Source organism: Poromitra crassiceps (genome assembly GCF_964638095.1).
Source record: "Poromitra crassiceps genome assembly, chromosome: 6".
Lineage (NCBI taxonomy): Eukaryota > Metazoa > Chordata > Actinopteri > Beryciformes > Melamphaidae > Poromitra > Poromitra crassiceps.
Genome location: NC_139627.1, coordinates 49769299 through 49781866, shown reverse-complemented (window position 1 = coordinate 49781866; position 12568 = coordinate 49769299). Strand labels below are relative to the sequence as shown.

Sequence of the window (12568 nt, the reverse complement as noted above, 5' to 3'; positions counted from 1 at the left end):
ATCTGAAAACACAGATGGGTCCCCAGCTCGCAAAAATCTATTGACTGATGCGAAAAATGCAGAAAATCGAACCTGTTCCAAAAACCTTAATGATGGACGAAAGTTTCAGAGTCAGTGTGTAAACATGAATGACACAACATGAGGTCGTATTTATTTTAAAATGTGCGACCGTTTTGGACGAAAAATACGGACCTGGTGTGCAAAAGTCTTAAGGAGGATTTTCAACCATATTTTTGGTTGAAAATAATTGTTCCCTACAAATTAATGAATTCATTCAGTCATGAATGTTGATGCTCTGCTTTGGAGGGGGATTCTTCTTTTTCAGTTGGGCACAGGCTGTGTTTTATTGGCACAACATTTATGTGGAGAACGTCTCTCTGATTTCTCGTTTTGCGCCTTTTGTTGACTGCAGCCGAGTGGAGCTGAAGCGACTTTGTGAGATCTTCACGAGGATGTTTGCAGATCCACACAGCAAGGTATGACACTGTAACTAAACCCATAGTGACAACTCATTACAGTATGACTTCAGGCGGGCTCGTCAAAAGGGCCTTTCTGTGTGGAGTTTGCATGTTCTGCCTTTCCCAAAAAAAACGTGCATTTTTTTTTATATATATGGCTTTAATAGAAAAAGGTATGATAATCCAAAATACATTATGACTTGTGACTTGTTTATTCGTTTGAAACTAATGGAGTGTCTTCTGTTGCATGGTCTGCCTTGGTGTGGATTTAACAACAGCGAGTAAGTCCTTATTCTACCACAGACATGAACCCAAATACGACTCAACGTCAACAATTGAACCACATTTCATTCAAAACAGGTAGTGCTGTGAATGTGTGTAAATATCTGTGCTGTGTGTGTGTGTGTGTGTGTGTGTGTGTGTGTGTGTGTGTGTGTGTCTGTGTCTGTGTCTGTGTCTGTGTCTGTGTCTGTGCGTGTGTGTGCGTGTGTGTAATCTCAGGTGTTCAGCATGTTCCTGGAGACCTTGGTGGACTTTGTGACGGTTCACAGGGAGGACCTTCAGGACTGGCTGTTTGTCCTGCTCACCCAGCTGCTGAAGAAGATGGGGGCTGACCTGCTGGGCTCGGTCCAGGCCAAAGTCCAGAAGGCCCTGGACATCACAAGGTCTGGAGCTAAACACATCTGCCTAGGTTGCAGAGGGGTTGACAGTGAGGAGGGCTATGGGTTGCTGTATTTATCAGAAGGACTGGAAATTGGCTGAAACCATCATCGATGTTGTATTTGAAGAAATACTTATGCTTAGATGTGCTTATTTTGTTGCTGTTAACAACCCACAATAGTCTAACAAATGCAGACTTCAGTTCTTTTCCTGTGAAGATTCAGTGATTGGCTGAGACCCTGATTGAGGTCGGTTTAAAAGAGAAGTTTCTTTGTTGTGATCCATTCAGTTTGTGGCCAATCAAATCAGTGAGCCAACCAGAACAGACTAACAGCCTGTGTAGGTTATGCAGTGCAGTGACATGGATTACATCTGTTTTCCTTCTCTGCCCTCTCCTTTAGGGAGTCCTTTCCATTTGACCAACAGTTCAACATTCTGATGAGGTTTATCGTGGATCAGACTCAGACTCCTAACCTCAAGGTATAGTAAAACATGATAAACACTGATAGTTTGGTGTCTCTTTTTTTGTTTTTGTTTGTTTGACCTTTATCCAGGGGGAGTCTCACTGAGAGCAATGCTCTCTTTTTCAGGAGTGCCCTGTTCACATTCACACACACCTTTACACCTGGAAGCTGACCAGTACAACCACAGTCCGATCTGCTGGCCACTGATCAGCTCCACTGGAGCGGTTGGGGTTAAGGGCCTCGCTCAAGGGCACCTCGGTGGTGGTAATGAGGGAGGGGCAAGTGGTGCCTTTTCGCTTTCCCCACCCAGATTTATCCTGCCGGTCCCGGGGATTGAACTGACGACCTTCTGGTCACAAGCTCGCTTCTCTACCCTTTAGGCCACCACTGCTCTCTACCTGCGTGTGTGTGTGCCACATGTGACCTTAGGAAGCCATGCAGCTAATGCTTTTCTGTCTCTTTAGGTGAAGGTGGCCATCCTGAAGTACATTGAGTCCCTGGCTCGGCAGATGGACCCGACGGACTTTGTCAACTCCAGTGAGACACGCCTAGCCGTATCCCGGATCATCACCTGGACTACTGAACCCAAAAGCTCTGATGTTAGGAAGGTAGGCTAGCTGTATATCAACTCCAGCATCTCAAGAGCTCTGATGTTAGGAAGGTAGGCTAGCTGTATATCAACTCCAGCATCTCAAGAGCTCTGATGTTAGGAAGGTAGGCTAGCTGTATATCAACTCCAGCATCTCAAGAGCTCTGATGTTAGGAAGGTAGGCTAGCTGTATATCAACTCCAGCATCTGAAGGTAGGCTAGCTGTATATCAAATCCAGCATCTCAAGAGCTCTGATGTTAGGAAGGTAGGCTAGCTGTATATCAACTCCAGCATCTCAAGAGCTCTGATGTTAGGAAGGTAGGCTAGCTGTATATCAACTCCAGCATCTGAAGGTAGGCTAGCTGTATATCAACTCCAGCATCTCAAGAGCTCTGATGTTAGGTAGGTAGGCTAGCTGTATATCAACTCCAGCATCTGAAGGTAGGCTAGCTGTATATCAACTCCAGCATCTGAAGGTAGGCTAGCTGTATATCAACTCCAACTTCAACTTCAACTATCAACTTATAATTTAGCACCAATGATGAACATTTTTCACACATTTTCAATATCAAGTTGGCTTGAGAAATCTTAATCGTCAAATTTCATCCAGATTTGATTTGGGATTTTGTGTGGGACTATTTTTGACAGATAGAGTTGAGGTCTTGTTCCATTTCTTAAATTCAAATGAATCCTTGACTGATCTGAGATGTATAATATTCCATAAATGTAACATTTTGCTGTTTGTCACTGAAGTGATCAGAAAGTATACATTTTAATACGAGTTTCAGGTCAAACAAGGCGTAATATGTGCTTTAATCCCCATCATGCAATTTCACCATACTAAGCTCTCATAAAAACACTAAAAGTGGACCAGCAAGCTTATTGCATAACTCATTGCATACAGTATGAACTTGGTTATTGTGAAAGTTGCATAAAGTAATGGGAGATTTCTTTTGATATATAAATTGTAAATATTTGAAATAAATTGTAAATTAGATTTTTCCGAACTGATTCATAGAAAGATTAGATAAGTAATTTTTTTTTTTTCTACTGACATTTAATCAGAGTAGAGTCTCCACAGCCAGTTGCTTCTTTTATACCTTCATACTGTTTTTTTTCTTCCGTCATTTGAAAACCTGTGCAGGCTGTAGTGTTTGTTTAGCAGCAGTTGTAAACTTTGATAATAGGCCCACTCCGCCACGGATGGCCTTGGGTCACCGGCCCATTATCTTCCCCTTGTCTGATGCACGTCATACGTTCTCCCCCTCTGTCCCTGTTGTGTTTGTTTTTCCACTGGTGTTGTTCCAAATGAAGCCCTCGCCTAGTTTCAAATCCGGGCCTGAGCTCCAGCCAGTCAAAAAATCACATCAAATACAAGTTCATAGTTGCCTCTGCTGAAAGTGAGCCTACATTTTTCAGTTTGTTTTGGGGAACTTCCCTCGTTTGAAAGGCTGGTACATACCGCCTTGCTTTGTGCCAGGTTGTCATGAAACATTTAGTATCTGATCCAAATGACATGCTGTAATGCTCGTTCTGCCTTGCCACTGTGCCCCAGACCCTTCATAACTGGGTGAGCGAGGAGCTAGCTGGCAGGTCCGGTACTGCGGCCTTACTGTCCGCCGAGGGCAACCAGGAAGAAAGGTGTAAGCAGGTAGAACCCCCCCCCCTTCCCCCCCACTCCGACAGCCGGTCGCCACACGCCAAGCACGCAATGCCCCGCCCACCAAGCCTGTCCAGTGCCTAACTACCACGTCAAGACTGTGAAAGTCACTCACCTCTCCCTCCTAGCGCTGTTGTGCTGTCACAACCTAGGTGTCATTCTGTGCCTTGCCAATTGTTTGCTCACCAAATGGATGAAGTGTGTTATGCAACCATCCAGGAAAGATTTAGGCTCAAAATATATATAAATATATCAAAAATATGGGGAATGACTTGCTGCTTTGTATGAATGGAGTTCCAGGCCAGTGTCATCGCTCAACATTGACGTGAATGCTGTTTTTCTACTACTGAGTGCCTAACACATTTTGTCTGTTTTGACTCACCTTAACAACCTCTCTCTCTCTCATCCACTTGCATGTTGTTAACATTTCAGTTTTCTACGAGAATCTGTCACAAAATTGATAAAGTCGTTCGGTTCGGGCCTCTACGAACAGTAGTTTGTGCCTGCCAGGTCAAAATATTCTGAAATAGAGCACTGTATTAAGATGATTATAAAACTGTCACAAAATACATGGCTGCAATGCAACTTTGGGCGAAATGTTTTGCTGTGCTCAGTTTTAACTAAAATAAACATTTTGATATAAAGTTAGATTAAGTTAGTTCACCTTTCCACAATCAAACAAAACCCTTTTAACCATCATAGTATGGAAAATATAGTTTCAATCAATAGCGTTCAAAATGTCTCTCATCGGACAACATGTTTCAAAGCCATTTTGGTTCCTGCAGTAGTTTTGGGTTATTGTGATAATAATGAAACAAGCCATCAGCTGGGTATCGTTGCCTGTTAGTACCAGTAAGATCCTCCCACTCAGGTATATGAGAATTTTGGCATTCTACAGACGCCCCGCTCAGTATGATCTGTACTCACTTGCATGTTGCAACTACAATGTAGCAATGATGTCGGTGGATAGCGCTGTACATGCATAGTTTTTCACCGACTGCATCTTTGAACACTCACCTTTGGTCTTGTCATAGCGCAGTCTCTCTCTACAGGCTTGTGTTTAGTCATCTACTGTGCATAAGTCTATAGTGAAGTATGAGATTTGGTTGCCATGGTTTCAGAAATACTTTGACCTTCATTTGTGCTGCCCAGATTTGAGCTTGGTTCAGCATTGACCTAGTCCTGAAATTTGCTAAGCAATATAAAATCGTGAAGTGGCATGTCGAAAGAGAAAAAAAATAAAATCAAGAAATCTTACTCTACTTATATATATACCTTCTGATTTCTTCTTATTTTTTTACGTGAGCGCACTTCCTTCGCCCACGCTTGAAATAACGTTGGTGAAATCACTCTGTTAGAAATAAATGGTCAAAGTACTTATGGAACCAGGGACACCATGTGCACATGTCTGCTGTATCCTCCATCCTAACCGGCTCTTCCTCCAGGCCGCCCAGGTGGTGCTGATCTCCCTGTTTGAGCTCAACACCCCAGAGTTCACCATGCTGCTGGGAGCGCTGCCCAAGACTTTCCAGGACGGAGCCACCAAGCTGCTGCACAACCACCTCAAGAACTCCAGCAACACCAGCAGCAGTGTGGTGCGTAGTAGAGGGGAAACCCCCGTCGCCTTTCCAATGTTGCTTTTAATCAAATCACATTGACTGAGGAACCGATGACAACTGATGGAGCAGAGATGTGTTGTAGTTGCCCTGTCTTGCAATTTCCTCCACGTGTCCGTCCGCACAGACACAGTTTTTATCCCTATTTTTGAAAAATATAAAAAATAAAAACGAAAAAAAAAAAGAAGCCCAGGGGGTCAAAATAAATCTATAGCTGGCAAGCAAGTTTACATGTTGAAGAACACACTCAATATAACAAACAACAGTTTTAGGATCACTAAATACTTTTTCTAATACTAATTCTGCAAAATAAGCTTGTTCAGGGCAAGCACCAACTTTCGGTGGCATTTTTTTTCTGGATGTTGCTTTTAGGAGAACAAACTAAGCGTAACTTCTTCAACTATTTTCAGATTTCAATGTACAGTGTGACACATCAGTTGAAATTTTACAATCTGCACTTTCATAATCTGTGAAAACTGACAAACGATCGAGGCCTACTTGTTACGCAAAACACTAGTAGTCCCTGTCACATTTTGCCAACAGCGATGTGCAGGTTGTTTAGCATACAAGCTGATTGATTGATTGATTGATTGATTGATTGATTGATTTATTGATTTATTGCCTTGCTGAGAAGGTTAAAGGTCACCATTGAGTCATAGCTTGGAGCTTGGTAGCAAAAGCTAATAAATCTCCTTGCCTACCAGGGTTCTCCGAGCAACACCATTGGTCGGACGCCGCCCCGCCACACCCCCAGCAGGACCAGCCCCCTCACCTCTCCTACCAACTGCTCCCATGGAGGGCTGTCTCCGAGGTAACCATGCGTCTGTAGTGGCTGTCCTAATGCATGGCCGTGGTGGTCTAACCTTATAGTCACTGCTGCTGTCATGAGCGTCGATGAGTAGTCTAACTAACACGAGACCTGAACTATCTGTAAGTGACAGACTGGTTGGCTGGAGTACCGTTAGTGAGTGAGCTGCTCAGACCTCAGGGGGGAACTTGGCTGTCTGATGCTTCCTTTATCTAAGCCATTTTTCATAGGAAATCAACAGGTAAATGTAGTGTGCAAAACACACTTCACACGGTTAAAAATCTACTGGCTTGGACACGCAGAAAAAATCCTTTAGTGGCGTTAAACCATTGTTGTTTCTGCAGGCTCAAACTGCCGTTCAAAGTTGAAACATAAGGCTATTAATTCTAAGCCAATACAGGGAAAGACCACTCGAGGAGGAGGGTTTTTTCCTCTGCACTTCAGGTGCCTCTCTGATTGGGCCAGTTGATTGACTGAATTTGATGGTCCTGCGCGGGTTTTGACCTTTTGATGCACTGTTCTGTTATCACTGTTCCCTGAGTGAGCAGCTCATTCAGCCGACGCGCGGTGCAGTCCTCTTGTCTTCAAGCAGAAACCCTGAAACACAGATAATAAAGATATTGATATTATGTCGTGGTAATTGCTGTAGTTGAACCTGAAGTACATTTTGTATTGAAATCTCTCCCCACATTCATACAGGGGAGAAATCCATCTTAAGTCAAGCTAACTTATCAGATTCAGAGAAAGCTTTATTGGGCTGAATCAAGTAGCATTGTTGCCAAAATAATAGTACAGGGCAAAATAAGGTGCAATACAATACAGCAGAATATATATATACGTATATATACAATATATACCGGTATATAATACAAAAGTATATTTTTGACTCCATGGGATTCTGCTACATTCTGATGCTTTCCTCTAAGTTAACACTTTCCCCTAACCTCAGCGCTCAGACTACTTTCTTTTTCTCTTCTCTCCTTCTGCACACGTTTCTTTTTCTCTCTCTCCTCCTGTCTGTCTGTCTTGTCTGTTTGTGATCTCCTCGTGTTGTGGCTATCCCCCCTACGTCGCCCCGTCCTCTCACTGCTGTCTGTCTGTCGTTGCCACCCGCCCGCCCGGCCGCGCTGTGCCAACAGTCGGTTATGGGGTTGGGGTGTCGACGGGCTGTCAAAGCACCCCCCTGCCCCTCCTCCACCTCCTCCGCCTCACTCCACCCCTGCTGCCCCCACCCTAAGGGTCCTGCGCAGAGCGTACTCACCCAGGTAATGAAGGGGGGCTGGGACACACAGGAGATGATGCCCTCAAGGAAGCCACACCTTGACCCTTGACCCTTGACCCTTATCCCAATTGTCTTTTCCCAAAACGGCCGAGATCGCCTTGAAGTTTTGTAGTGCGTCGATCTCTCTGGATGCAGACAGTATGCGTGGATCTCTCTGGATGCAGACAGACAGTATGCGTGGATCTCTCTGGATGCAGACAGTATGCGTCGATCTCTCTGGATGCAGACAGTATGCGTCGATCTCTCTGGATGCAGACAGTATTCGTGGATCTCTCTGGATGCAGACAGACAGTATGCGTGGATCTCTCTGGATGCAGACAGACAGTTTGCGTGGATCTCTCTGGATGCAGACAGACAGTATGCGGGGATCTCTCTGGATGCAGACAGACAGTATGCGTGGATCTCTCTGGATGCAGACAGACAGTATGCGTGGATCTCTCTGGATGCAGACAGACAGTATGCGTGGATCTCTCTGGATGCAGACAGACAGTATGCGTGGATCTCTCTGGATGCAAACAGACAGTATGCGTCGATCTCTCTGGATGCAGACAGTATGCGTCGATCTCTCTGGATGCAGACAGACAGTATGCGTGGATCTCTCTGGATGCAGACAGACAGTATGCGTGGATCTCTCTGGATGCAGACAGACAGTATGCGTGGATCTCTCTGGATGCAGACAGTATGCGTCGATCTCTCTGGATGCAGACAGACAGTATGCGTGGATCTCTCTGGATGCAGACAGACAGTATGCGTCGATCTCTCTGGATGCAGACAGACAGTATGCGTCGATCTCTCTGGATGCAGACAGACAGTATGCGTCGATCTCTCTGGATGCAGACAGACAGTATGCGTGGATCTCTCTGGATGCAGACAGACACTATGCGTCGATCTCTCTGGATGCAGACAGACAGTATGCGTCGATCTCTCTGGATGCAGACAGTATGCGTCGATCTCTCTGGGTGCAGACAGTATGCGTTGATCTCTCTGGATGCAGACAGACAGTATGCGTGGATCTCTCTGGATGCAGACAGACAGTATGCGTGGATCTCTCTGGATGCAGACAGACAGTATGCGTGGATCTCTGGATGCAGACAGACAGTATGCGTGGATCTCTCTGGATGCAGACAGACAGTATGCGTGGATCTCTCTGGATGCAGACAGACAGTATGCGTGGATCTCTCTGGATGCAGACAGTATGCGTGGATCTCTCTGGATGCAGACAGACAGTATGCGTGGATCTCTCTGGATGCAGACAGACAGTATGCGTGGATCTCTGGATGCAGACAGACACTATGCGTCGATCTCTCTGGATGCAGACAGTATGCGTCGATCTCTCTGGATGCAGACAGTATGCATCGATCTCTCTGGATGCAGACAGACAGTATGCGTCGATCTCTCTGGATGCAGACAGACAGTATGCGTCGATCTCTCTGGATGCAGACAGTATGCGTCGATCTCTCTGGGTGCAGACAGTATGCGTTGATCTCGCTGGATGCAGACAGTATTGCTCCTTCATCTCTGAACAATTTAAAACGTAGATTAGAGACGTGTCCAATGTGAGTAGTGCTGTGCTGTGTAGTGCTGTCTAGTGCTGTGCTGTGCATCACATCCATTAAGCAATAGCAGGGTTCCCACAGATTGTTGAAATCCTTGAAAGTTTGTGAGTTTGGGGGGATCAATGCCACAAGTCATTGAAAGTGCTTGAATTAAATTTTGTGCAAGAATAGGAACTGAAATTATTTTCATATATATATATATATATATATATATATATATATATATATATATATATATATATATATATACCGGTGTGTATGTATATATATATTTTTTTTTACGACACATTCAAGGCTCTCTCTTTAATTGTTGTCTGTGAGCTTCTGTAAAGCCTGCTAGTTTTTTTTGTTTTTTATCCCATTTTTATTCCCCATTAGTGCTAATTGTAATGTATTTATCCTGGTTGCTGCTCCACCCTCTGCCAATCTGGGGAGAGCCGAAACTCCATGCTTCCTCCGAGACATGGGCAGTTAGCCAGCCGCTTCTTTTCACCTGACAGGGGAAGCTTCACCGGTAGGACATACATGTAGCACGTGGGAGGATCACGCTATTCCAACGAGTTCCCCTCCCTCCGAACAGGCGCCCCTAACGACCAGAGGAGGCACCACTTCAGCAACCAGGATATTGCATGTTTTGGTGAAGGGGGTTCCTATATGAAGGAAACCCCCGGGAGGCACGGGGAGAACATGCAAACTGCACACAGAAAGGCCCTTTTGACGACCCCACCCGGGCGGTGGGCACTCGAGGACATGCGGACGGGCACGCATTCCTTCAGCGTTCACATCGTCCCAGGTGGGAATCGAACCCAGGACCTTCGAGCTGTGAGGTGACAGCGCTTACCACTGCACCACCGTACCCCCCTGCTGGTTCTTATTAAAAAAAAATATCAGTGTTGTAACAGTAATTAACCTTGATCTATCTCTCAAACGATGCCTGAATTGGGCCTGGAAAGTCCTTGAATGTGATGTTTATGAAGATGTGAGAACACTGCAATAGGAGTTGGCTTAAACTTCACCTCATCCTAAAACCCCTTTGCTTTCTAAAAGCTGATCAGAAGCAATAGAGAGCCAAAGTGAACATCACTTCGTGCTTCAGCACTGTACCAGATATTTTCATCCGCCATTTATTTTCCCATAGACATTTCGTAAAATGCTTATAAAAATAGTTTTACTTCGTCAAACCAAACGGTTCAGATATATTTAGAAAGATGAGAGACCACATAACATTTCACTTGGACCAAACCTTTAAAAAAACAAAAACACTGAAACTTTTCTTTTTTCTTTTACATTTTTGTCCGAGTGAAATCTTATGTGGTCTCTCCTGTGTGCTGTTTCTAAATATATCTGAACCGTTTGGTTTGACCAAGTAAAACAATTTTTCTAAGCATTTTGCGAAATGCCTATGGAAAAATAAATGGCGGATGAAAATCTCTGGTTCAGTGCTGAAGCAGGAAGTGACGTTCACTTTGGCTCTCTAATACATGCTTGTGCATTTTCTCTCTTCTTCGGATGTGCATTTTTCAACGCTGTGTGTTGTTGTGTTTGTGTGCATCTGTGTGTCTGTCTGGCAGCATGATGGAGTACGACACGGAGAACATGAACTCAGAAGAGATCTACAGCTCGCTGCGCGGTGTCACCGAGGCCATCCAGAGCTTCAGCTACCGCAGCCAGGAGGACCTCAACGAGCCAATCAGACAGGGCAAGAGGGACGATGCGGTGAGTCATGGTCTTAACGCTGAGTTCACACAGACAACCTACGCCTTGCCTTGCCTCAACCCACGCCTACGCCGAGCTGGGCATGAACCTGTTACACGCTTTTGCGATCACACCGCACGCCTTTTGCACGCCGAACCTGGAGCCGAGTCACAAGCGCCTCTCCTCTCTCCCGACTGTATTTTTTCATGTGTTGTCCAGAATTGTCATGGGTAGCCTCTAGGTAAAAGAAATCGGATATATTTAATGTTCTATTGATGCTGGATATGTATAACCAGGTCTGACTATAGTCGGACATTTTAGAGAGGTGATCTTGCAAGAATATGTGCTGGCACAACAACATTGTCCATCTTGCTTCGGTCGCTATTCTCTCTCATGAAGATTTGTTTGCAGACAGGGAGAAAGCCCCACGTGATAGCCACCCGTCAATCTCTCTCTCTCTCTCTCTGTTCAACACGGTTGTAGTAACTCCATTTTATTTTGAAATTCAGTTGACTTTGCCATTTCCCACGGATATTGTCGCCTTTTTCTTTCATGGCTTGACAGAAGAAGCCTGCCGGCACGCGCCTTGTCGGCTTCAAAATAGAACTCACGCCTAAACGATAAAATCTGCAAGGCACAGGCAAGGCGTGGGTACACGCAGGGTTCACGCTCAGGCGCCCTGTGTACACAGCCTCGTTGACTAAAACGGACGCCTATTAAAAAGCGTGGGTAAAGGCAAGGCATAGGCAAGGCTTGGGTCGTCGGTGTGAACCCAGCCTTAGGTCCGCCAGTGTTCTCTAGCGTAACACGATAACGACCGTTCTGTAGTCAAGCCACAGTGATACCGCTTTCAGACAGACACGGTTCTGGTTCTGGCTCTGGCTCCGTTCTGGAGTCTCAGAACCTTGGTGCTTTCTGGTGAACCAGCCCCGTGTTCACACCAGTTTAAGCGGAACCAAAGTGAGAGGGCATTATTCGGTAGTCCTTCTCCAGTTTTTTAAGTTTATCAATTATTTGGTCTGGCGTTCGATTGAACCCAGCCTTGGCCATCTCTTCCGCAAGTTCGGCAGACGACTTGCTCTTTCTTTCACTGCTTTCTAGCTTTTCTTGAGATTCGGTAGATGCCCACATCGCCACTAAACATTTGGTTTCCTCAGGAGACCACTGCAAATTATTTTTCTCTATGTTGTCACTGCCTTCTTCTCCTTCCTGCTCGTTTTCACAGCCTAGACTGAGACACGCCCACTGATGATGCCACGGTTCCCAAGGAAAACCAACTATTTTTCGGTTCCACTGAGAACCAACTTTTCAGGTTCCGAACCAATTATTTTTTCGGTCTGAACGCGCCGGCCAGTTCAGATTTGGGTTCGGGGACCGGAACCGGCACGGAGCCCTGCCGGTGTGAAAGCCCTATGAGAGGCGTCTAGGGTTGGGAACCGAAACTTGAGAACCGAGTCCAAAATGGCGAGTGCCAGGTACCCGTTGAAAAAAAAGTGACAGGGATTTTTTCTTTCAATTGAGGTTCTGCTTATACAGTAGGTTCCTGCATCCACTGCAGCCGTACACACACACCTCAGTGTGTGAAAACAAAGCCACCCTGCTCTGGCTTCTTGATCTCTAAACACTTCTATTGTCTCAGTGGCTGTGTCCACTGGGAACGTGTTTTTCACATCACAATGCTTTTGGAAATAATGTCCAGAGCGCTTCCAACGTGCACACACACCACAGCGCACGGAGTGTTTTTTCTTTTGTTTTGGTTTGTCTTGTTTTTTCCCCTGC

General features: G+C 45.3%; 1 protein-coding gene across 1 annotated transcript in view; it reads left to right on the top strand.

The window, feature by feature from the left end:
• The window catches only part of clasp1a (cytoplasmic linker associated protein 1a), a gene marked incomplete at both ends in the record, with an annotated part of 181901 nt that overhangs the window by 157191 nt on the left and 12142 nt on the right, over positions 1-12568 (top strand). Inside the window, 8 exons of the mRNA XM_083639560.1 lie at positions 413-476; positions 960-1123; positions 1520-1598; positions 2047-2190; positions 5278-5427; positions 6153-6259; positions 7396-7521; positions 10666-10810. Of these exons, the coding sequence (XP_083495686.1) occupies positions 413-476; positions 960-1123; positions 1520-1598; positions 2047-2190; positions 5278-5427; positions 6153-6259; positions 7396-7521; positions 10666-10810 (979 nt within the window). The remainder of the gene's footprint in view (positions 1-412; positions 477-959; positions 1124-1519; positions 1599-2046; positions 2191-5277; positions 5428-6152; positions 6260-7395; positions 7522-10665; positions 10811-12568) is intronic.